The sequence below is a fragment of the Pteropus vampyrus genome, unplaced genomic scaffold (genome assembly GCF_000151845.1).
Source record: "Pteropus vampyrus isolate Shadow unplaced genomic scaffold, Pvam_2.0 Scaffold642, whole genome shotgun sequence".
Taxonomy (NCBI): domain Eukaryota; kingdom Metazoa; phylum Chordata; class Mammalia; order Chiroptera; family Pteropodidae; genus Pteropus; species Pteropus vampyrus.
In genome coordinates, this window is record NW_011889423.1 from 184,597 (window position 1) to 209,041 (window position 24,445).

General features: G+C 42.4%; 3 protein-coding genes across 6 annotated transcripts; 1 reads left to right on the forward strand and 2 right to left on the reverse strand.

Moving 5' to 3' along the window:
- Positions 1–3,509: 3,509 nt before the first annotated feature.
- OSGEP (O-sialoglycoprotein endopeptidase) lies at positions 3,510–9,940 on the reverse strand. The gene is made up of 11 exons (XM_011385020.2): positions 9,583–9,940; positions 7,614–7,733; positions 7,256–7,431; positions 5,580–5,675; positions 5,395–5,444; positions 5,167–5,245; positions 4,565–4,630; positions 4,367–4,457; positions 4,051–4,126; positions 3,852–3,950; positions 3,510–3,705 (listed from the first exon to the last, which is right to left on the reverse strand). Exons 1-11 carry the CDS (start codon positions 9,695–9,697, stop codon positions 3,666–3,668), a joined length of 1,008 nt encoding a protein of 335 aa, XP_011383322.1. The 5' UTR covers positions 9,698–9,940; the 3' UTR covers positions 3,510–3,665.
- A 32-nt stretch (positions 9,941–9,972) lies between these two features.
- Positions 9,973–12,941, forward strand: APEX1 (apurinic/apyrimidinic endodeoxyribonuclease 1). Of its 3 annotated transcripts, none has more exons than XM_011385021.2 (5): positions 9,973–10,302; positions 10,618–10,737; positions 10,948–11,141; positions 11,794–11,986; positions 12,122–12,941. In XM_011385021.2, exons 1-5 carry the CDS (start codon positions 10,167–10,169, stop codon positions 12,637–12,639), a joined length of 1,161 nt encoding a protein of 386 aa, XP_011383323.2. In that variant the 5' UTR covers positions 9,973–10,166; the 3' UTR covers positions 12,640–12,941. The 3 variants fall into 3 exon arrangements, with proteins under 3 accessions (XP_011383323.2, XP_011383324.1, XP_023381671.1); XM_011385022.2 differs by having other exon boundaries at positions 10,299–10,333; XM_023525903.1 differs by lacking the exon at positions 9,973–10,302 and adding an exon at positions 10,323–10,492.
- A 79-nt stretch (positions 12,942–13,020) lies between these two features.
- Positions 13,021–16,678, reverse strand: PIP4P1 (phosphatidylinositol-4,5-bisphosphate 4-phosphatase 1). Of its 2 annotated transcripts, none has more exons than XM_011385024.2 (7): positions 16,291–16,678; positions 15,758–15,948; positions 15,303–15,409; positions 14,809–14,914; positions 14,540–14,592; positions 14,346–14,436; positions 13,021–13,866 (listed from the first exon to the last, which is right to left on the reverse strand). In XM_011385024.2, the coding sequence occupies exons 1-7, from the start codon at positions 16,430–16,432 to the stop codon at positions 13,723–13,725; spliced, it is 834 nt and encodes a 277-aa protein (XP_011383326.1). In that variant the 5' UTR covers positions 16,433–16,678; the 3' UTR covers positions 13,021–13,722. The 2 variants fall into 2 exon arrangements, with proteins under 2 accessions (XP_011383326.1, XP_011383325.1); XM_011385023.1 differs by having other exon boundaries at positions 16,270–16,678.
- Between the last annotated feature and the right edge of the window lie 7,767 nt (positions 16,679–24,445).

A 24,445-nucleotide genomic window follows, 5' to 3' on the forward strand; every position in this document is an offset into this window, starting at 1 on the left:
ACATTTACCTTATGAAGTGATCACGCTGAGAGTTTATATTTTCATGGGAAACAGATAATGATCATAAATAAAACTATTAGATTAGAAGATAAGTGCTGTGAAGAGAAAAAAAAATAGGGAAGGGGCTAGGAAGTGCTGGAGGAATGCAATTCTAAGTAGGGTTGTCAGAAATATTTCACTAAAAAGAAAAAGAAAAAAAGTTGAGCAAAGACTTAAAGACTATGACAGAATGAGCTATACGTGGAGAAAAGCTTTCCAGGCGAAGGGAGCAACAAATATAAAGACCTTGAAGGGGTCAACACACCTTCAGTGTGTAAGGCCAATGTTGCTGGAGCAGAGTGAACAAGGAGGTAAGTAGCAAGAAATGAGATCAAAGCAGTAAGTGGGAAGGTTGAGACAGCTCATGGAGGGTCTCACAGGCCTTTAAAGGACTCTGTTTTTTACTCAAATACAGGAAAACACAGAGGGTTTTGAGCAGAAGAGTGACATAATATGGCTTCCATGTAAACACTAGCATTCTGGCTGCTGTGTTGAGAACTTGACTATAAGCTGGCAATGGTAGAAGCAGATAGACCAGCTATTGCAATAATCTTGTAGAGAGATAATTCTGGCTCGGTCTAGGGTGGCAGCTGGTAAAGCAAGGAGAAATGGGATTCTGGATATATCCTCAAGGTAAAGTCAACAAAAATTGATAAATTGGAGCTGAAAAAGAGGTATCAAAAGTAATATCAAGGTGATATAACATGAACATCTAGAAGGACGGAACTGTCATTAATTGAAATAGGAAACACTGTAAAATAAGTCCAATTTTGTATATGGTAAATTTGAGATACCATCCAAGTCCAGATGCCAATGGGCAGCTAGATAGTAAGGACAGAAGTCTAGGTTGGAGCTAAACTGGGAGTCATCCACATTAAAATGGTTTTAATGTATAAGATGAGATCACTGCAGGTATGTGTGTAAATAGAGAAACTGTCCAAGGACTGAACTCTAAAGAGTTAACAGGTTGTAGAGGTGAGGGGAAACCAGCAAAGGAGACTAACAAAGAGCAGTGATTTAGCTAAGAGACAAACCAAAGAGAAAATGTCCTAAAGCCAAGTAAAGAAAATGTTTCAAGAGGGAGTATCAAATGCTGCTGACAGCCTACGCAGGATGAAGCAGAAAATGCCATTAAGATTTAGGTTTGTGCAAGTCATCCGTGACTGTGAACAGTCTTGGTGAAGTGGACTAAATAGGGAATTGGTAAAGAGGAACTGGAGACAACTCTTTTAAAAATGTTTCACTATATGCAACAGCAAGAAATCTATGGGCAGTGAACACACAATGCAATATCTGTATCTCTATCGAGATATAGATACATTATTGATAGATAGATAGATAGATAGATATAGATAGATATATAGATATGCTTTACTGTTGAATTGTACACCTGAAACTTACCCGATTTTATTAACCAATGTCACCATAATATTTATAATAGTTTTGCTGTAAAATGGGACAGAAAAATGAGAATTGGAAGTAAAAATGGAGTCGGAGGGTTCATATTTGTAAGATGAGAAAAATGGTAGCCTATTTATGCATGGATAGGAAGATCCAGGAAAGAAGGGAAATACCAATGCTACAGAAAAGGAGGGAAAATTGTTGAGATGTCCTTAAAAGCTGGAAGATGGGCTCTACCACACAGTATTTGGACAGGAGCATGGATAGTTTATAGCAGTTTCTCAACCTTGACAGCAATGACATTTTAGCCCATTTTTTGTCGTAGGGGGTTGTTCTGTGCATTGTAGGATATTTTGCAGCATCCCTGGCCACTGGCAAGTAGCACTGCCTTTCTGTTGTGACAACCAAATGTCCTCTGGAGAGCAGTCAGTCCCAGTTGAGAACCTCTGGCAAACAGTAACAGGAGGGAAAGCAGAGTATATAGCTATAAATGCTGGAAGATGGTTCGATATAGTGGTGGGAGCTTCTGATTGCTTCTATTTTCTCACTAAAATAGGAACCGAAGTAAGAGTAGCAATGGGGGAAGATGTTGGAGTTTTAAGGGGTCAGAAGGTAGCAGAAAGTTATCAGAAAGAAGGCAAGTGAAAGGACTAAGGAATATTGCCAAATAGCATAAAGGACCCACTTAAGTTCCATGGTGACAAGTTTAAAGTAAGACAAGTCAGCCTGGCTATTTTTTTGCTGGCCCATTCAGTGGCATGGGTCTAGGCATAAAGTAGGTGAAGAATTGAGTATGACAAAACAGAGACAAGGGAGATGAGTGTATGCAACAAAGTGCTTGTGATTACAATTTAGCTGGAGGAGGAAAATGAAGGCATTGGGGGAGGGAAATGAGGTCAATGGAAAGGAAGGAAGATCAAAAGAAAGTCCTGGTGAAGAAATGAGTTGTTGGATTCAGTGCCCTCTAGAGAATGAACTAGAAAGATAGGAGGTAATGTGGGAGAGTGGGATGTTTGAGAATGAGATATGGAGTAGTTGTAGATCTAGACTATGACCAAAGGAATGGGTGACTGAGATGGGGGTGGAGGATAAGATCACTGGAGGAGCACAGAAATGAAACCAGAGTATTAGAAAGTTAATCTACATGGATATTGAAATCATCAAGATTTATGATATGAGTGGTATTGGCATGGTATAATCTAACGATATATGTTTCAAAGCTGAAGTGTGTTAGAGAAGAGAGAGAATAGTCTAAAAATGTATACGGAAAACTCAGGAAATCTGCACTGCCTCTAGGCCCAGTGGTACCAAGGGTGTGACAGAAAACCCCACCACTAGAGGTGGTAGTAAAAGCAGAGTCCTCAGGAGAAACCAGGGCAGGAATGTAAAGGGAACATTCAGAGAAGTGGGTAAATATCTAGGGAATTTTGCTAATGACAGGTCATTAGTTCCAAAGAGCACAAAAGAATTCTAGGAGTTGGAAGAGGGAAGTAGATGGGGACAAAAAAGGGGGTGGAGAGTAATGGTTATTAGCATGTAAAAGATGAGAGGTGACTTGGTAGTTTGGGTCTTCTTGAGGTGACTGACATAAACAAGATAAAGGGCATAATGAGATTAATTCTGGTGGGGGTGGTAGAGAGGAATGTGTATCTGGGGCACCCCTTCAAGTCTGACAATAGAAGTGCATGTAGGAGTAAGTGTATGGAGGAGGGACAGTTTTATTCTTGAGTTATAAATTAGTATAAAATTAGACCTGGCTCCAGACTATTTTAAGACAAGTCCTTAGTACTTACTTCAAAGATTTTAAATGAGATGATGAATGTAAAGCAGTTAGCGCAAGGCCTGATACTAAAATAACGTGAGTTATAATACCATTGTAAGGGGATGTTAAAAGCATACCTGCTTTTAACAGGTATCCCCTCAGTCTCAGCTCCAAAGCAGCAACCCCCAAGGTTACCTGCACAGAAAGCCAGGGCAGTGCTCTGACCCCTGCCTCCTTTATCCATCACCCTACCAATAACAATTTATTCAATGCCATCTCTATATTGTTCCTGAACAACACAAACTGATTAGCGATATACAAAACCAAAAAAATTTTATTGCTGAGTCATCTTGAGGCTCAAATGATGGGAGGGGGAGTCAATAGCCTTGCCAGGACTCCCATGTTAGGACAGAGATTATGGGCTCCACTTAGGGCACTATCTACTCTGATCTTGTTAACCTTGTCAGTCCCTCCAGGTCACTTCTACTTCATCTGTCCGATACCTGTGAAAAAATAGGAGAAACTTGGTGGTTGGCAATCCCTTAGCATCTTCCATTTTTCTCTGCCCTCATGATTCTGGACCCTCTTCCCTGCTTATTTTTGCCTACCTCCCATACAGTCCTAGCTATCCCCTCCAAGGGGTACTCACCTCTGTCTGATTCCAGAATCACTGAGGGGGGTCCTGTGTCCAGTCCGAAACATCTCCCAGCCAGCCTGGGCTATCATGGCTCCATTGTCAATGCAGAATCTGGGAAAGAAAAGAGATATGAAATTTGGGATCTAAGGGTGGAAAATCATAATAATTGGAAAAATGGGAGGAAAAAAAAATCAAGGGAAAGGGCCTTTACCTTTCATCTGTGGCAAAAAGCTTAGCTCCGCGTTCCTGGCACATCGTCTCCATCATTTCCTGCAGCCTCAAATTACCTACAATGAGGCAGGGGGTAGGATTAGCTTAATCTGAGCCATTTCTCCATCATCTAGCTTTATACTTCATGTGCATTTACTTAGGAAAATGAAGTAGGGACCCAAGGGAGCAAGGACTGGGAAGCACAGAACAAGAAATAAAACAAGTAATTTCCTCAAACCCTTAGAGATTTAGACTGTCAGGAGGAAGATGCATATGCCCAAGAATAGGAAATCGGAGCACAGTCCAATGATACATACACCCCACACCACCCACGATGAGGGCCTCCTCAGAGCCACAGTGTGCCATGGCCCGCTCTGTGATCTCCACCAGCATTGCAAACACAGTCTCCTGTGGGGGACAAACAAGGTGAAAACATTAGGGGGACCCAACCTTAGCTCTATCATATAAAAGCTCCTCTACCCTAAACTTTCTGTCCCAGCTTTTTACTCCACTACCTGCAGGGAGAAACACAGATCCTCAGGAGTACACTCGCCTGAGACCAGCATCCGCTTGGCTACATCCTATAAAAGAGAAAACAAACAGATAAAATAAATAGTGGTTTGGGGATGCCATAAGAGCAAAAATCAGCGGACCAGCACATCCTGTATCACACTTTGCCCTTCACTGGCACCAAGCTATAGAATGGGCAGCATTAATTAAGATTCAATAATTATGAATGTCTGCCCTGGCACCCCCCCACCCCTTACCCTACTAAATTTTTCTTCATAGCACTTATCACCATCTAAGCTTTAATATTAGATTATTTCCCCATCTTTCTTCCCCTTTTTGGGGGGTAGCGGGTAGGGGGTTATTTATCTTTCTCCCCATTAGGATGCAAGCTCCAAGTAGGCAGGCATTTTTATTTTGCTCCACGCTATATTGCTATTGCCAGGACAGTGCTTGGCAAAAGTATTCAAGAAATAGTTGCTAAATGAATATATTCAGCATCTACTATGGGCCAATACTGTGCTATATGCCAGAAATACAATGGTGAGCAAGACAGATATGCTTCATTAAAAGCATGCAAGTGCCACCTCCTCACCTCTCCCATACTCACCTCAATGAAAGACAAGATCCCAGAGAATGAGACGTCCATCCCCTTTACAGTGTATGGCAGCTCAACTAGCTTCTTGCCTCTATGTGGGAATGAGTATATGAGGCAATAAGCTTGTAGTTAGCTGGCTGCTCACCCTTCAAAGCCCCTCCCAAACCGCATTAATACATATATATAGGGAAATCTCTGAAGCCCCACCAGTCAGCCTCCTTCTACCTAATGTCCCCTTACCGCTTTGCCATCTGTTCAATGTTGTAGCCTGGACTTGGGTCATTGGAAATCTAGCAAATAGGAAAAGAGGATGAAGTCGAATATTTAGGAAGCATAATAAACTAATTTACTACTTTCTCCCTCCATTTCCATGGCTCCACAGAAATTAATCCACATCTTATGTTCTCTGCAACCCAAAGGCTTACCTTTAGCACTCTAGCAAAACGATCCAGACAATTACCCACAGCAATATCGATGGTTTCCCCAAAGATGCGGTAACGACGTTTGGAATACGCAATCACCTAAGGGTGATGAGGATGTCCATGAAACCTCTAGTCTGTAAAGGGGAGTACTTGGCTTTGGGGAAGAATATAGCAGAGGGTCAACATGGCCACTAGAACATCCCAACAGGAAGGAAAAAAGTACTCTGCCCAACCCTGAGTGGATATTTTTATAGGTCTTATCTGAGAAGAAGCTCACATATACCTTGAGGATTCCCAGAGCAGATTCCTAATCTACAGAAGATAGCCTAGATTAGGGCAGAAGCAAACTGTCATTTTAAATACATTTTTCTAGCTTGGAGATTCCTGATATAGTCCCTTAAAATCGGTCTTGACAGTGTTTGGAGGAAGGGAACCAGGGTCCTTTTAGAATATCTTACCAGGGCAGTAGTGTTTGTAAACAAGAGAAGAAGTAGAGTTGAAAAACTAAAAAAAAAAAAAAAAATCCCATTTTTGGGTCAGACTAATGGTCCACCCAACTCAGCACTGGCAATCAACTTTAAGTTCTAGCACAGAGAATATGTATCATCCACTGACACATATGTCCCATACTTCTGATAATGAGTGCTTCCTAGGGACCACAGAAGTCCCTTTCCCTTCCTGGTGCTGCTAGGGTTTTCTGATGTAGCTCTTACACTGTTGTGAAAAGGCTGATGACAAAAGTGGAAGGAAAAACTCCTGTCTTTCTTCTATCATCTACTCCTCTCCACCCAATCATCTTCCCTGTTGTTTACACTAAAGCAGGCTTCAAAAGAGAAGAGGAAAAGAGAAGACTCCATCACTGCTCCTCTTAACTCTTGTAAGCCTCCACTGCCACATTCCATACTCCAAGTCTCTCTAACTTTGTATGCCATCTTTCAGGCTTCAACTAGCTACTTGCCTTCTACTTGTTAAAAGTTCCCACATTGTTTTCATGGGAATGTGTGCTTTGTCTTCAATAACTATATCACACAATGAAGTTTTAGAACATAACCCTTTCATAGGCAGGGGACAATGACTATTTCCGGCAATAACTCCACCATGTGTTCTATGGGAAAGGAAGGCTAACATTCTCTAATCCCAACCTAAAAAGGTCTTATATGGTATCCCAAACAACTATGGGTTCACCTAGAAACTTAAAATACCTACTATTATTTACAGAGTGTTTTAAAAATTATTTACATTTTCACACTCTTAGAATAAAAACTTCTATGTATTTATCACAAGTAATGTAAAACAAACATGTTATTACTGTAAAGAAATAAAATGGGTAGTACCCCTTAGTTGTAATTGCTAAGATTCATAGAAAAAAATAAGCTTCAAAATAATTAAAGTACAAATGATTTCATTATTTTGAAAGCTTCGATCCTTACCATTCTTACATTTTCTAAATTGGAAACTCCTCATTTTTATAACTACATACATAAAAGACATTTAATGTTCTGATCATCATGCTCAAATCTGGAATGTTACAAACTTTGTTGTGGATTTTCTAGTGTATCACATTTTAGTTAGGATGAGCCCAGCACTGTTCTTGTAGTTTTTGCAATTCAGGTAGAACGTGAAAATTGCCAGTATGGTGCCTTAGAAATTAAGAAGGAATGGTGGAGTACTCTTAATACCTGTGTATTGCCTCCGCTCACATAAAGCACAGTTGGGCTGGTGGCTCCAGTGATGAGGCGGCCCATCTCAATGTGGCCTATACAGTGGTTCACACCCACCAATGGTTTATCCCACAGTTGGGCCACAGTACGGGCCACAATAGCCACAGAAACCAGTGGGGCACCCATGCCAGGGCCTAAGGAAATAGAAATGGGAGTTAGAATTCTATAGAGATTGGAAAAAACAGAGCTGGGGGAAGTAGGGGACGTGAGAGGTGGGGTCAGGTTAGTGATGGTAGCAGAGGCAAGTTGCAGGCCATTTTGACATAGCCAAGATCCAAGTATATTCTTCCATTGCCAACCACTCACCAAGCCATACCTTTGGTATAGGCAATGCAGTCAATATCCTGGTAGGTTAATCCAGACTCGGTTAGTGCCTCCTGAAGTAGGTCCAAGATAACAGCTCGGTGGTGCCTGGCCGTATCACTTGGAAGAAATCCTAAAAGACGAACACAGGGTTTTTCTGTAGCAAAGGTAGGTAGTTTTCTAGTAGTATAGGTAGAGTACTTTTCATTCTTAAGCATTTTGTCTTTCAGGTGCTCAGATACATTATTTCCAGCCTGTTCAGAAGGCTGAAGAGTCCCTCAGAAATGCCCTTCTTCATACCCACCATTTCAGTCTTCAGGACTCAAGGCAAGTGATACTTACCTCCTACATACCCTTTGGTGATATTTTCTGTGACCCTAACAAACCCTGTGTGTGATCACATCACTGTATTTAACATGCTATATATAACTATATCTAGTACTTTTGTCATAAGCTTCTTTGCTGTAAATTCTTTGCTGTAAGCATTTCCTCCACAAGCATTTTTCATAGCACAACTAATTGGCCTTAAGGCAATTTCACAGTAAAAGATAAAATAATGGGAAATAAAACAAGGACGTTGAAATATGAAAAATTAACAAAACTTTAAAAAACTTGTGAAAAATGAAAATACATTGTCTCGAGGTCTTTCGTTCATACTATTTTTTTTTTGTTGATTCATCTCCCTGATCGGCATCACCTTTCCTTTTTCACTATAATTTCTTCCTTTAGTAAAAGAGGTATCAATTTCAACTAAAAAATTGATAATTAATGCTCTCAAAGACTGTTGTGAATTAGTAGCCACCTCTTTCGTATTTGCCATAGCTTGGTAAGCTTTTGGTTTTGACGGATGAGAGGGAAGACTGTGCTCATGGAAGGATTTGCAAACTGATATGTTATTATTTTCTAGTATAGCATGTAATCTGGCTTTATACATAGTTGTTATCATCCACTATTTCAGACCAACACGTCTACTCATCACTGTAGGAACTATGATGAGAGCTATTATTTACATAATATAAAAATGGGAGTAATTGCAAGAACTTCCTCAGTGGAGAAATGAAACCAAACTGTGAACTAGCTTATTAAATACATTAAGTCTGCCTAATGTAAAGCAAATTGTCAACCAGTTATTTTACCTTTTACAGTGAAATTGCCTTATAATTAGAAAATGTATGCGGCAAAAATACCTAGAACCGTATTTAATATGTAACAATTATAGCATAATTATCTGTAGTTTTCCCAGTTTAACCATGAGCATCTCAAGACACTGGCTATTTCATTCATCTTTGTATTCCTGGTGCCAAAATGCTAAACATATATTTCTAATGAGTAACTTGTCAAAACGCCACTTGTCCAAGGAGGCTTTTCGGGTATATGCAAATCAACTGTCCACTCACACAGGTGTTTTAGGGGATGGTAGGCAAGACATAACATCATAACTTACACATAACATTTATTAAAAGTTGTAATGTGTTTAATAGTTTAATTATCAAGTTCAATGATGCAGGTATTATTATTATTCTCATTTTAAAAGTAAAGTCCAAAAACAAACACTGAGTGAGTACTGCAAAGCCAGCCAGTTCTAACACCTAAGCTGGGAGTCTTTATACTGCTCATTCTAGAATATTTTGATTGTATCTGTTATTTATCATGCTATGAAATTCTGTTTACACGTCCAACTCCATAGCAGGCTCATATCTATTTTTATATCCAGCTGACGATTAGCACATAAGAAAATCAATAAAACTGAATTTTTCATATTTTCATTCCATGAAAGCTGAACGAACCCTGAAGATCCAAGTTTAAGTGTCTGTGACTCTTCTATCCATCAGCCTTGTGACGTTAATACTGCCACATAATTTCAGAGACTCGGATCAAAAACTCTATGAGAGGTAATGCGCTTCTACTTCACTAGTGTTTAGGAAGATAGAAGGTGATGCTGTGTGGAGACGTGCACTTCAAACTATAAGTTTCCTACTCACCTGTGCCCGGAGGCGTGATATAAGTCCGCCGCGGATTCGCCAGCACTACACCATCCCGTACCACTCCCACGCCAACCTTGTTGGCGCTGCCTTCAAAACCCAGTACCGTCGGCATGGCCGAAGCTGGGAGTAAACACCGGCAGGGCTCCTAGCTACCACTGCAGCCGTGGAACCCTCACCAGTCTGCGCTGAGCCGCAGGCATCCGAGCGCAAAAGATGACGTCGAGCCAGTAACTGTTAAGTGGGCAGCGCGCAGCAAGACAAATACCGAACTCCAGCGCTCGCTGCGCCTGCGCCGGCCCCGCCCCCGTCGTCATGGCGACCGGTCAAGGCCCCCGTCAAGGACTTGTCCTCCTAACTGCCAGGGACGCTGACCCGACATCTGCTCATTACATTCCTTCGGTTCCTCTCCTTCTATCCGATGGTCCAGCCCAGCCTTCTCCACTGACTTTTTTCCCTCTTGCACAGCGTTGGGATCTTCGGTCAGGGTGGCAGCAGGAGACTTGTATATGGCACACCGATAAACAGTCCGAGAATGGAGAGATGGGGCCTTTAGTCCCCTAGAGGCATTGGAGAAGGGAGAGATGGCCGAGGTTCTCCGTCACGTGGTGCCAGACAGACTAATCACCGGCATTCCTCCGCCATGCGGCGAATATCTCAGGTCATGTGACCACGCCAGTTACCCACGTGGGGGCACAGTGTGGTGTTCTTTGTGCTCGGGTAAGGAGGAGGCAGGCTGGGACTCAAGTGGGTCAGATACAGGATTGCTGTTCTTTTGCCTATCAGAGGGGGCCTCTCTGGACATCCGATCGGCTAGCTTTAACCGGGACCTTTAGTTAAGGCTCCCGATTGGCCTGAGGAGAGATCTCGCGAGGAGGGCACACGGCACTGTGAAATGATTGTGTTGTGGGTGAGGGGCTGAAGGGCCTATGGTGCTCGGAGGCGGGGAAAAGATTCAGAGATAATAACAGGCCGCGCGAGGGGGGAGTCTTTTCTACAGCATTAGCTGGTTTCACCGCTTATTTGTGTCTGTAGGCAACGCGATAAAAATACTGCTTCGCTGGGCGACGTGGTGCAGGAGGGCGTTCGTTACAGTGATGCCGAAGCGTGGGAAAAAGGGAGCGGTGGCAGAAGACGGGGTAGAGCCCAAGACTGGTAAGAGAATAAATGAGCTCCTTTCTCTAGAGGTTGCGATGGGGGTGCTTCTAATTTCATGGATAAACGGGAAGTAAGGACCGACGCACTGCGCTTTTGCAGTTTGTGAAAAAGTAGCGGCAACTGTAGGCTCTCGGTGAGTTTATAGTTAACTCCGGGTGAAAGTTGGATACCGTCAACTTTTATTATTGTGTATTACTTATTTTATAGAGCCAGAGGCCAAGAAGAGTAAAGTGGGAGTAGGAGCAAAGAAAAACGAAAAAGAGGCAGCAGGAGAGGGGCCAGCCCTGTATGAGGACCCCCCAGATCAGAAAACCTCACCCAGTGGCAAATCAGCCACACTCAAGATCTGCTCCTGGAATGTGGATGGACTTCGAGCCTGGATTAAGAAGAAAGGTTTAGATGTGAGTGGAATTCAAGGAGGGGAAGAGACATTCTTTAGTATTGAATGATCTTGAGGTTTAATCACCTTTTCACATTTTAGTCTCCAGCTTGTGTGGGGGAGTTTATCCTTGGTAGTTTTCTAGTGGACGTACAAGGAGGGGCTTCACGAAGTCATATCAACTGTTTCCTGCGTAACTATTCCTTCAATTCTTTTGCCATTGTCTTAAATGTTTAATGTTTTCATCTCTTTCTCAGCAAGTTGAAAAAACCTTGTTACTGAACTTATTCCATTTTATCTCCAACATATTCTCTATTTAAATAACTATGTTAACACAATGCAGTATAAAGATGATGTATTATAGAAACATAATCCTATTAACCAATGTCACCTCAATACATTTAATAAAACTTTAGAAATATCTAATGCTCAAAAAGTCTTAGCTATCCACTATCTATAGGAAAAAAACAAAAACAAAAACACAGTCTCCTCAGTGTTGCACTAAGTCTTATGGCCTTCCATTAGTTACCACTTATAACTGTTTAAATACCGTGTTGCTAGACTGTACACACCTTATGCACAGGGACTGTTTCACCTGTGTATATCTAGTATTTGGCACAGATGCTTCAATGTCTGCTGAATTGATACTACTTTTTATACATTTTATTTCACAGTGGGTAAAGGAAGAAGCCCCAGATATCCTGTGCCTGCAAGAGACCAAATGTTCAGAGAATAAACTACCGGCTGAACTTCAAGATCTGCCTGGTCTATCCCATCAGTACTGGTCAGCTCCTTCAGACAAGGAAGGGTACAGTGGTGTGGGCCTACTCTCCCGCCAGTGCCCACTCAAAGTCTCCTATGGCATTGGTGAGACCCTTGATTCCTTATGCCCGAGGTCTTCAAAACCAATAGCTTATACCCTACCCCTGCCTCAATTCTTGATTCCTTTCTTCCCTCCTTTTTCTTATACTTAAAGCTGTTACTGTTTTACCATTTTTGTAGGTGAAGAGGAACATGACCAGGAAGGCCGAGTGATTGTGGCTGAATTTGATGCATTTGTGCTGGTAACAGCCTATGTACCTAATGCGGGCCGAGGTCTGGTGCGCCTTGAGTACCGGCAGCGCTGGGATGAAGCCTTTCGCAGGTTTCTGAAGGGCTTGGCTTCCCGCAAGCCTCTTGTGCTATGTGGGGATCTCAATGTGGCTCATGAAGAAATTGACCTTCGAAACCCCAAGGGAAACAAAAAGAATGCTGGCTTCACTCCACAAGAACGTCAAGGCTTCGGGGAACTGCTGCAGGCTGTGCCACTGGCTGACAGTTTCCGGCACCTCTACCCCAACACAGCCTATGCCTATACCTTTTGGACCTACATGATGAATGCTCGATCCAAAAACGTTGGTTGGCGCCTTGATTACTTTTTGGTGTCTCACTCTCTGTTACCTGCATTGTGTGACAGCAAGATCCGTTCCAAGGCCCTGGGCAGTGACCACTGTCCCATCACCCTATACCTAGCACTGTGATACCTCTCCTAAATCACTTTGAGCCTAGGAAGTAAGCCTCTAAAACTAGCTTTAAAACTCCTTGCCCCCGCCCCCACCTTCTGCCAAACTTCTTTAAAAATTGCTCTCTAAAAAATTCTGCACTGCATTTCCCTTCTAAAAATATGAATCCTTCAACCAGGCTCCTAGTGACAGGTTTCCTTTAAGCTCAAGGTATTTGTGTGTGTATGTGTGTGTGTGTGTGTGTGTTTTTTACATTCAACAAAAGCTACTGATGACTTCTTTTGAATTGTCCACGTGAAAATAAAGAGCCATAATTTCAACCCTGCTGTCTTTGTATTCTACCCTTCTGTGGGGCTACAAATTCCCCTCTTTTTTTGTACATACAGATTAACAACTGGAAAAGGGTAGTCACGACCTTATTTATTTACAAGCACAGGATGAATCCCTAACCTCCCCCACAACAGAGCAACCCTACCCAGCCCAGTTAAATACACTGGGGAGTAAGGTTGGAAGGAGGAATTAAGGGAAACACAGGACTAGGGGGACATTCCCCATATTAAATAGTTATATACATATCAGTTCCTGTGGTTCTGTACAGAGCAGCGGCTGACCCCACCCCCATAGGACATGGAATGGGGGGAGGAGACTGAGGGTACTGAGGCCAGAGCCAGCCCCTGGTGAAGTGCAATAGCAGCAGCAAGGTCCTAATGGTACACAAGAGGGAGGGAAACCCCCAGGGCTACCCACCCCCACCCTGCCCTGGAATGTGTAAGGGACAGGAATGGCTCTCAGGGAGCACATAGGAAAGACATGGCTAGAACCATCTTTTATGACCCAGGTTTAGGGGCAACATTTCACCTACCTCACCCTAAACATAGCAACTCTTGGAGGAAAGCAGGTGGCCAGGCCAACAGTGGCCTTTTCTACCCCTCCAAACCTAGGTGAGGGCCTGGTCCCTTCCTACCTCTCGCCAGGGAAAAGGAAGGCAGCTGCTTGGCTTCCCTTATAGAAGCCCAGGGAGCCTTTGATTATGGTTCCCTTTGTAGTGTCACTGTCCCCACCAGGAAGGGGCCAGGCACAGTCTGTGGGTGATCATGGGGCTCAGGAGAAGTTCTGGACAGGGTGGCTGACCTTCATACAGGCCCAATAGAAGGCCCGCCCCAAACACAGCACAGCCAACAGGATCACAAATGCCCAGGCTGCATAGATGCCTCCATATTGCTGTGCATGCTTCCATGTCCCAAACTGATGGAGAAAAAGAAAGATGAGGTTACTCTTGATCTCTCACCACTTTCTAGGATCCCTAGTAACAGTAATAAAAAATCCAAACTTCAGTCCCTGTTGCCTATCCATGTGTAGCCACCTTCAGGGACCTACTTAAAGGCCCAGTTCAGCTCCCTTCACTCTTAAGCAGGAAATTATTCTTATAATCCCAAACATGTCAGTTTTTCTTAATGTCTCACAATTGCACTAGGTTTTCTAAGAGCAACTCCTAATTTAAGCCATTTCTCTTCTGTCCTACCCTCTGCATAAAGAAGATGGCTGTTTTTTATTCCTATAGAACAATGAAAACTGTTTATCAATTACCTTCAACTTCATCTATACATTAAAACACAAAATAAAATCCCTTGATTTCTTTTGCTTTTTTTAAGATACCTATTCCCAAATCTTAGTCTACAGAGATGAGACTGGAGAATGAAAGGGGCTGGATCATAGTTACTCACGGCAAGGCCAGTGGCAGTGACTGCCAAGAGTAAGCCAAGCAAGAAGCAGCAGATACACCTCTTTCGTGGATATCTGCGCCCAATAGATGACCTGTGGGGAGCAAATAGAAATGGATGCTTGCAATGGCTCTGTAATTTTTACTCTACACATTACCTGATTACCAGCTCAATGATGCCACTCTCTAATCACTTACACTTTCCTGCAGTGAGGGCAACGGGCCAAGGTTCGGTCTGTGAACTCCGTCCACTATGGAGAAAGAAAAAAGGGAAAACCAATTAATAGTATAAGCAAGGTCATCTTCAATGAGAGTCCTGGGGCAGGGGAGGATGGGAAATGGGTCCTCATAGAACAGACCTGTTCAGGATTCATTATCATAAACTGGAAATATATTCACAATTCCTCTTGGGTTTGTTTGTTTGTTTGTTTGTTTGTTTGGCCAGGGTTCCCAATACCCCTCCTCACCAGAAAAGTATTCTTGCAATGTCCACAGATGACCCTGACACCTACAGGTTGTTGTTCTGGACTCAGAGGTCCTGGGTGCACAGGCCCCAGGTTGATGATTCTTTTGCTGTACAAGGAAAAGACTATGTTTAAAAAGTTTTTAATCCTAAAGATCCCTACACTATCCCTCCTTCATACTCCCCACTCCCTGCCTAAGTTCCTCTACTTCCCTGTACGGTTAAGATACTCTGCTTAAACTATAGGTCTCTAATTTCCCTTTTATCTCAGGATAATTGAGTGTCCAAAACTCTCCATTCTAAAGGACACTAGTCCATCCTAATCTTTTTATTGACAGATGAGAAAGATGGCTGTAACATTCTAGAGGCACAACAGTTCTTAGCTTTTTCTCCTTCTAAGTAAGCACTGGCTCTCTCACCTTGACATTCTCTAAAATATTCATCTTCTTTTGGCTTTCCAATTTTCCCACCGATGCCTTTCCCACCTATGCCTCTTACCAGTAGGGTCGAGGGCAGGCAATCCGCTGGGAAGTTACTTTGCAGATAAGGAGACAGTTACAAGGGCATCGAACATATTTTTTCCCTGGGGGTGCATTCTTGATTGGCTAGAGAAAAACGAGGATATTGGTAAGCAAACGTCTATTCCCAATCCCTTTCATTTCCTCCAAAACACCTTCAGAGATCAGATAGATAAGGTCTTAGCCAGGACACAGAAATGAAAGAAAGGCATACAGCATGTGACTGAAAAATGAAAACTAGGCTTATGTATTTGGTATAGGTATGAAGGTGACGGATGGTAAACATTAGCTTCTGGGGAAATGGCTGTGTGAGACTCCTGGAACTGAAACCTGCGTTTCATGAAGAGTGCTTGGCTGACGATCAAGGTCTAGAATCAAGGAATCAGAAAGAGGATCCAGGAAACAGGGCCCGTTTCATTGATATGCATAACTCACAGTGGCTTCATTGCAGACGCCACATTTGACTACATGCTGATGCATCTTGCCTTCCACGTTGATGAGAGACTGGCAGACTCGGCAGGTGATCATGGGAGCATTCCCACTGTCCGGGCTAGTCAAGGGTGAGTAGGGGGGTGGGTCCTCCCCAGGCAACACGGCTGGATGTCCCTCAGGGAATGGGGGAAATGCTGAAGAGGAAGGTAAAAAGAAGGTCTGTCATCACTAGCAGTCACCCCCTCTGATGCTCCACGGGGTCATGGAACTCTTTCTGGTCCTCAACCCTCTGACCAAACTCGGCGAGCTTCTTATAATCCGTGCTTCGATCAGTTTCCTCAGAACCCCCTTCCGTCCCCAAGCTACGGTCACAATTGCGGAAAGCAGGAAGCCTCACTCTGTCACAGGTGCAGAAGCTCTGCACCTGGAGCTTGGGCCCCGCCTCCGCCCGCGGCCCCGCCCCTCCCACCTCTCAGAGTACCCCCAGGGAACACCTCGGACCCGCCCGGGCTTACCCTGGGGCGGGGTATGTTTACCGGCTCCGTACGGTGGTGCGGAGGGGGTCAGGCCTCCCCCGGGCCCAGCCCCACTCCCGCCTGGTCCCACTAATCCATTGCCGCCAGCACCACCATCGATGGGCTCGGAGAGCAGCGGGGATCGCTCTCCATCGGCCGCCATGGCCGCCACCACCGCCTTCAGTTTCGGCCAAGGATCCCGTCGCCGCAGCCACTGCCACCGCCGCTACCGGGTCCCCAAGGCGCCTGCGCGCCTCGCGCCCAGCTCGCCCCGCAACCAGTGGCCTGCCCCGCCCCAATCCATCCCGCAGCACGTGATAGGATATCCCTGCCCCCGCGGGGCTATTATTCGTGGAGAGAAACCAATTCCTGTCCTGTGAAGGTAGCTCTTCATTTCCATTGGGGAGCGTCACAATAACGTCAACTGTCACATGACCTTCCGGAAGGCCGCTGGGCTTGCAAAAACTGCACGTGACGGGAGGTTCCGCAAACCATTGGAAGCGTAGTCCATCGCGCTACCTACAGACCAGGCGGTGGGGCCGGGCTGCCAGGCTAACTAGTCACGTGTTGCAGGAAGCCGGGCATTCTCTGGTATTCGTCTAGAGCGGGCGCGTAATCATTGCTCCTTATTGGTCCGAAGACTACTAAAAGGTTTTTCTTCCTCTTTTGCGGTTAAAGTTGGCCTCCCATTGGCTGGAGTCTTCCTTTCCCTCATCCTGTGATCGTTGGGGTGCAACTTTATTGGCCCGAATTTAGCGCCAGAACTCGGAGGCGTGGCTCAAGGAGCCGGCAGTGAGAGTGTGCCCGAGCTTGGGCAGTTCTGAGCAGTGGGAGGAAGAACCGTAGACAGCCCTTAGACACTCAAAGAAATACATGTAAAAAGTCAAGAGAAAAGCTGCACTAAGGGGAAATGGATTAAAATATTAAGATTATTACCCTACTCTTTCTTCATGGAGTCTCTTCTGGAACAGGATACGAGACTGGCTTTTTCAGGAAGCAGCCCTGCAGTCTCCATCCTACTCCTATCCCTGATTAGATTGTGAAATTACCTTTTAAGGAGATCTTAGCGTTTTACTCAATTTTGTGATCCCACACTCCCAAACACGTAAGCACAATAAATGGCTTTTGATTGAGTTAATCAAGTCCAAGGATATTTTTATCTCACCTTGTTTGTCAAATAAAACAGTCTTTAGACTTTCTAAAGACTCGACTTTACCCCCAGCCAGGAGACTGCAACGGAGGTTGCTCTGACAAGTATTGGAAAAGATCTTATTAAGCAGCTCAGGCATTTAAACATACAGCCAATCCACATACCCACTCTCCTGTTTATCCATATTCATCCATACTCATATTGTACAGCAGCCAAGACTACTTTTCAAACCTACTAAGGTGCTCTGCTAAATAGGTACCCAGACAGAAATGAAATGTGTAGGTTCCCCCATCCCCCAGTTGAAAGGAACTCTTTTCTTTGTTGTTTCAACTTTGTTGGGCGTTTCCGGGTAGAGCAGGGGCAATCAGTAGAGGTGGACGGGTCTTTGTTATGGAAAGAATAATTTAGGAGGATTTCTCTAAACGCAGGATGAGTAGGCTATTATTCTGGGATTAATGGTGGATGATAGAGTAAAAAGGACTCAACTTAGAGAATCTTCGTTTTATAGCGTTTCTGAAGTAATTTCTTTTAGTTAAGCCAATACAGTATGGGAAGGCCTCATTGTCATAGAAGAGAGTACCGGGAGGTCAAACGGAGATGGTTCCAGCTTTTGGGAAATATCTGATTGCTACGAATGAGAATATTATAATTCAGGTCTGTTAAATGTAGGGGCTCCTTGACTGAGAATAATGCTGGGATGGCTGCCTTTTTCTAAAGAACCCCTCAGATGAGGGTCCTTTCTTACCCTTACCAGAAACCAAAGCAGAACACTGAAAGTCTATCAGTAACCGCTGAACCCAAACCTTGGGGTTATGTTAAGGGTGGAAAATTTTTAAGTGAGCAAACTAGCTAAGTCAGCTACAGGGAAGAAATATCTTTAGTTATCAGGAGTTGTCCTACTTGCTTGTGTGTGGTTTAGGAAGTGTATTGTATAAGATATGAAGATGGCCAATGTCTACTTCTGTGATCCATTTACTTGTTAATTAAGGGTGTTGTTCGGGCAAAGATATGCTAACAGCCAACTTCCACTTCTGTAATCTGCTTGCTTGTTCAGGAGACCACCAGGATATAGTCTTAAGCTTTATCAGCTGCCTCCTCTGAAAGCTCGGGGCTGATCTCCTCTAGCCCTGCGTGGTAGAGAGTCAGTCGCCGGCCGGCTAATAAAGGCTCATAATTACTCTCAATTGGCTCCGTGGGTCTCAGAATTGTTCGCGCCATAACAGTTAATGTCCCACCACCCCTTTCTCCCAACCTCATGTGGCCTTTATGGGAATCTGAACTACATCTGGGTTTCCCCCCATGTCATAGCCCAAACTGTGGGTCTTAGATTGTCTTACATCTGAGAGGCAACAAGGAATTAAAAAAACAATTTTTAAGGACCAGGACCAGTTTAGCTAGGAGCCTCTCCCCTGAACCTAATATTGAGGAAAGTGCAACCCACCCCAAATATTTAATAATAAAGGTACTACTGCTATTCCAGCCATTATGGCTGCTACAGGGGCTAGAGACTTCACCTGGCTTCCATGTTTAGACACAGCTTTCCCAGGTCAGCTTCTACATAGAAGCAAGGATCCTTCCACTAATTAGTTCCCACAGACATTTAAAGAACTAAGGAACCTCTGAATACAAAATGAGGAAGGGATTGTATCTCTACAGGGGGACAGACCAGTCTGCAGTTCTTTCTGCTCTTTTTTGTTCTGTCTGGTATACAGATGCTCAAGTGTTCACTCTGGGGTAGAGTAGGTTCATTATTTGCACCTCGGGTACATATACATTCCAAAACCTGTCTTTTGTGACTGTCCCCACACTTACAAAAGCCATATTGATGTTCATTTAAATCTAGTTTTATCCGTATAAAAATGTAGGAGAGATGGAGAATTGAATACAGTATGAAGGATCCTCTAGGGGCAGATGAGTAGAATGGCTTACTTTTTTAGTAGTTTGGGCTCTTATAGGTGAAATATAGGGATGTGTGGCTAGAGAAGTAAATGGAGAAGTAAACGTTAACCAATAGAATGAATGTTCTTTCTGACAGCTATGTGAGGCACTGAAGGAAAGATGTGCTGGAATAATCCCTGAATATGTCCTGTTAAAGATCTCTTTTAATGCCAAACTAACCTCTGCCCATCCAAGTGTGGGACAGGGTTAAGGGAAGGACAGTGGCTCTCTAAAGTGCTCTCGTGATAAAAATGTCTTATACTAAATAATATATTTGTTTATGTAATTTAATAAATTCCTTTGGGATTTACGTTCCAAGACTCCTTTGGAAGGAGCCATCGCTTATTCTGCAAATGGACTCATCGTCCACTACCTATAGTTCTGGACACAGTAATTTAGGAGAGAGCTAAGATCAATAAATTCTGTCTCACCCTTAGGGACATTATAATCTGGCAGTGGTCAGAAGATACATGTCCAGAAAGCAAGGTAATTTGTGAGAAGGGCCATAAAAGAAGTAGGGGGGGAAAAAAAACCCTATCAGCATGGAGGAGAGGAATACTTCTTCTGATCTTCAGTTATCTATTTCTGCATAACGGACAACACCCACAGAAAATGATGTGTTTTTTCCTCTTGATTCTGTGAGTTGGCTGAGTGGTTCTTTTACTGGTCTCTTCTTGGTTCATTCATGAGAGTGCAGTCAGAGGTAACTGGGAAAAACTTAGTGGAACAAGATGATCTCACTCACATGTCTGGTAGTTGTATGTGCTGCATTGACTAGGCTTCTTTATAGCATGGTGGTACTTAGAATGATGGTCCAAGAGAGTGAAAAGAAAAGCTGAAAGGCATCTTTAGATCATCATTCCTACCACATTCTAGAGTCATAGCAAGTCACAAGGCCTACACGGATTCAAGGTGTGGAGAACTGGACTTCAAATCTTGGTGGGAGGAGCTGCAAAATATTGTGGCCATGTTTTTTAACCTACTGTAAATGGTAGAATTTCAGCAATCACTACTTCTACAAATATTTGTTAAATATCTATTCTTTGTGAAAGACACTCCTTAAGAAACTTACACCCTGGGTAGGGAGACATAATAATGTAAAAATTCATGTATAAAATATCAGCACTAGTAATCTTTTATTACATGAAAAAAAAAACTACTAGAAATTCATGATTCAACACATGCTTCATAACAAATGAATTAAACAGTATCATATAAGTTCAGGGATAGAAGAAATCTCTTCTAGCCAGAGCAGACAGAGAAAACTTTCAAAATATAAAGAAGGATTATTATATTGTTGTGTGTGGATAACTTGAAGTTGAGCTCTGTCTTGAGGTCAATTGGCAGAAAAATGCAAAAAGTAATGCTAATATTTGTAATTTTCTCATAGTTAATAAAACACTTTTATATCTATATTCATTTATTTCAAAAGCCACTATGAGATGGATAGGGAAGACAAGACTATCTTTATTTTATTGATATGAAAACTGAGGCTCTGTAAACTAGAGTCACTTAAGCTAAGTGAGAGATTGAAATGGGACTAAAAGTCCAGGTCTTCTGACTATGGTTTAATGCTATTACACTCATATCATCTGCTAGGCAGATTAAAAAGGGCAGAAGCACAGATGTAGTAGAATGCACAGTATTTAGATAGAGTCTTTTTATACTCAATGCCTGAAATGTAGAAGTTGCTTGATAAATGGCAATCAATCAATTAATTAACTTAAGTCCCATCTTGAGGAAATTTGTATATTAAGCAATATTGTCAGCTGCAGTCTCAAGTAGGGTGGATATTCAGTTGGGGCACTCCAGTGCAACCAGCATCAGTTGTTTAAGGCTGGCGTTGTTTTTGATTGGTTGGTACCTGTACTATGTAGGTAAATCATTTCAATATTACCGCTGGTACTAGGTATCTTATTTATTGGGTGGGGTCTTCTCACTTAGATTGAGAAAAATCAGGCTATTGAAATCTATTGGTTTGCTAGGTCTTCCATGACTAGGTGGCTTAAACAACAGAAATTTATTTTCTCACAGTTCTGGAAGCTTAAAGTCCAAGATCAAGGTGTCAGCATGCCTCTCTCCTTTGCTTGGAGATAGCCACGTTCTCCTCTGTGTCCTCAGATGGTCTTTTCTCTGTGGGCACACATCCCCGCTGTCTCTTCTATTTCTTATAAGGACAGCAGTCATATTGAATTAGGGCTCCTTATGACCTCATTTAACTTTAATTACCTTTTAAAAGGCCCTATCTCCAAATATAGCCACATCGGGGTTAGGGTTTCATAATATGAATTTCGAGGGAACACTTTATAACAGTCCACAACATGAGATTGTATAGAAAAAAACTCTAAAGATTTGGAAGCATTTTTTCTTCAGGCTTCCAACCAACTGGTAACTACCAAATGTGTGAGTGGGCAGAGAATGAGGTGGAAAACATCTACCTGGCTTATGTGGCCAACAGTGTCTCAATTTTCTTTGTTTTTTTTCCCCCACATACCCTATTTCTTCTTTTCCCTTTCCTGGAGTGGTAGTTTACTACCTGGGTGAAAACAACACAGTCCCTTACTCCATATCTAGGGCAAATAATATTTTGGTAATATACAGAGTGAGTTAACCAAGATGAGGGGTAGTATGGGGGTTGGATGGGGTGGGGAAGGGTATGGTCTAGTTTTAAAGGATTAATTTCTACTTATTACAGTAAACCTTTGCTCCCTTTTGTTCCATGCCCTTCCTGTACTCAGTTCTTTGCCTTTCCTTTTAATTGTAGACTGGAAGTAAAGGTATTTGGAATTACGGGTATTAAGTTAGTCTTTTTATGTCCACTCTGTTCCTGCCACTGAGTGAGACAAGATAGGGATCTAACCCTTAGAGAAGAGAAATAAAAGTGATCCTTTTAACAGGAAAAAGAACTAAAATAAAATTATATTTTAATTTCAGGAATTAGAGAAAATGGAGGGTCAAAGATTTTTGGTGGTGGGGAGGGGTAGGTGTTTATAGACAAGAACATCTATCTTGTGGTCTTGACAGAATGAGAGATCTCAGTCGAGAGAAAATGAACAAAATAAGTTTCTCTCCTAAGTTATCTTGAGCCTGTTTCTATAAATGTTGATGTTGGGAGTCACTATCTGGAGACATCTCCCTGCTGTATAAGGCAATGCTGAGTGACTTAAAATCTTCTGCATCTGTTCTTCAGTTTCCTCCACCTTGAGTGTGGAGGATAGGTGTGTTCCTCAGTATGTGCCTGGATGGGAGTCAATTAGAAGTTAGAAAAAGAGGATGATAAGAAGATAGAAGAAATGGTAGTAAGGCAGTAATGGGCTATAATCAGTGCAGAATTAGAATTGCTATTTATAGGCTCTAGTTTTTCTTCTGATCCAATACATGGTTAGGTGGGTCTAGAGAAATAAAAAAGAAAAAGGGATGATGGAGAATAATAATATTAGCCAAAATTTACTGTGTGCTTACTCTAATTCTAGGCATTTATCTAAACACTTTGCAAGCATTTTATATAATCCTTGCAACAACAGTAGGTACTATTATTATCACCATTTTACAGACAAGAAAGCAGGCAGAGTGGGAATTTTACTTGCCTTGGATCACACAGCTGGTAAATAAGGGGTGGAGACAGAACTCATACACAAATAGCTTGATTACAGACTCCACTCATTTACATGACATAGATTCAAGATAATGAGGTGGCATAGAATGACTAGGGCCGTAGTTCCCAAACCCTGTGCCAAGGTACAAATTCATAGTGGCACCCACCATGGTATATTTAAAAATTTTAAAGGAAATACAGCAATAGTCAACATTTCTTGTATACCATACAAACTACTTAGCATGAGGTAATTCACAATTTGAACATTAGATTGTGCTATTCCTTTTGATTTCAAAATATCTTTGTGAAGCTAGGTTTTAGGATATCCCTCTGATAAAAAAAAAAAAAGTAAGTACTGTGTGAAAATCAGCACAGAACAGGAAATGGGGATAGCAGTGCTGTATTCCAAGGTTTGAGAAGTTGTGCAGTGTCCAACAGGCATATACATTCCATTAGTAACTATTTATGGCCTTTTTAAGAAAAAAATAATTTTTTCTTCTGACTTGTATTATTTTTTAAAAATGGTTACTAAGCCGTTAGGAGCCAACCACTTAAAAAGCAAAACTGTTAGGTGTTTCTTTTGACCTAGGGATGCTGTAAATAATTGCTGAGATACTAAGCATACTATAAACTAAGAAATTGAGAACGGCTAGACTGCGGTGCTAAAAACAGATCAAAATGGTCATAAAGGAATAGAGTATGGGCTTGAGATGGCTGTAAAAAATAATATAAATGAAGCCACTTTAAAATGCAGTTGGAGCTACCATTGCAGAGTAACTGCCTTGCATGTTTTATTCCTTAAACCTTTGAAATGTTAAAACTGGGCAAAATAACCTTTGGGCCTAAAGCAGCACTGTATTCCAAGCAACTGTTTCCAAAGATAACAAGAAAGCAGATATTGTGACTATAGGACTGAAAATTTAAAACATTCTTTAAAATTAGCATCACTGTATTAGCTTATCTACACCTATAGAAATTCCTTCTAATCAAGTAATTATTCCCCTTCCTTTTTTCATAAATACCCCTTCCCTTCACCTTCTGTTTCGTTTCTGCCTGAATCAGTGAGTGCTTCCTGAATAGCTCTTCTTTTGGATCTCAAATAAACACTTGTTTGCCTCTCACTATGGCCTTTTATTTTTAGGTTAACATGACCTAAACAGATATAATAAACATTTAACAGGCATTTTATATTTTCAACCATTAAGTATCTGCTGTATACCAGTATTCACAGTGCAGCAGATGCACACACACACCACTTGAATCTGTCTGTATACTTTAAAGGTCAAAACCTGTGAGGGAAGCAAAAAGATGTAAATAAACCAAGGTTAGGGGTAGGACAGGACCCAAGTAGGGTTTGATGCAACCAAGAGCCTGGGCCCTCTTGTGGACTACACCACAAGAAAAAGATGTGGTCTGAGGAAACCTGCTGAGCCTCAAAAAGTAGACTCCTCTCTGGGCCATTGGTGAATCTGAGATTAAAGAGATTGGGTACT

Coding starts and splice junctions, on each gene's coding strand:
- PIP4P1 (XM_011385023.1), bottom strand. CDS start 16,432: ATGGCGGCCGATGGAGAGCGATCCCCGCTGCTCTCCGAGCCCATCGAT. Junction 14,915..15,302: donor GCCTGCCCTCGACCCTACTG/GTAAGAGGCATA, acceptor TTCCTTGTACAG/CAAAAGAATCATCAACCTGG. Junction 13,867..14,345: donor TCACTGCCACTGGCCTTGCC/GTGAGTAACTAT, acceptor TTTCTCCATCAG/TTTGGGACATGGAAGCATGC.
- APEX1 (XM_011385021.2), top strand. CDS start 10,167: ATGGCCGAGGTTCTCCGTCACGTGGTGCCAGACAGACTAATCACCGGC. Junction 10,303..10,617: donor GTGGTGTTCTTTGTGCTCGG/GTAAGGAGGAGG, acceptor TTGTGTCTGTAG/GCAACGCGATAAAAATACTG. Junction 10,738..10,947: donor CGGGGTAGAGCCCAAGACTG/GTAAGAGAATAA, acceptor CTTATTTTATAG/AGCCAGAGGCCAAGAAGAGT.
- OSGEP (XM_011385020.2), bottom strand. CDS start 9,697: ATGCCGACGGTACTGGGTTTTGAAGGCAGCGCCAACAAGGTTGGCGTG. Junction 7,734..9,582: donor TATCACGCCTCCGGGCACAG/GTGAGTAGGAAA, acceptor TTCGTCTTTTAG/GATTTCTTCCAAGTGATACG. Junction 5,246..5,394: donor ATTGAACAGATGGCAAAGCG/GTAAGGGGACAT, acceptor ATTCCCACATAG/AGGCAAGAAGCTAGTTGAGC.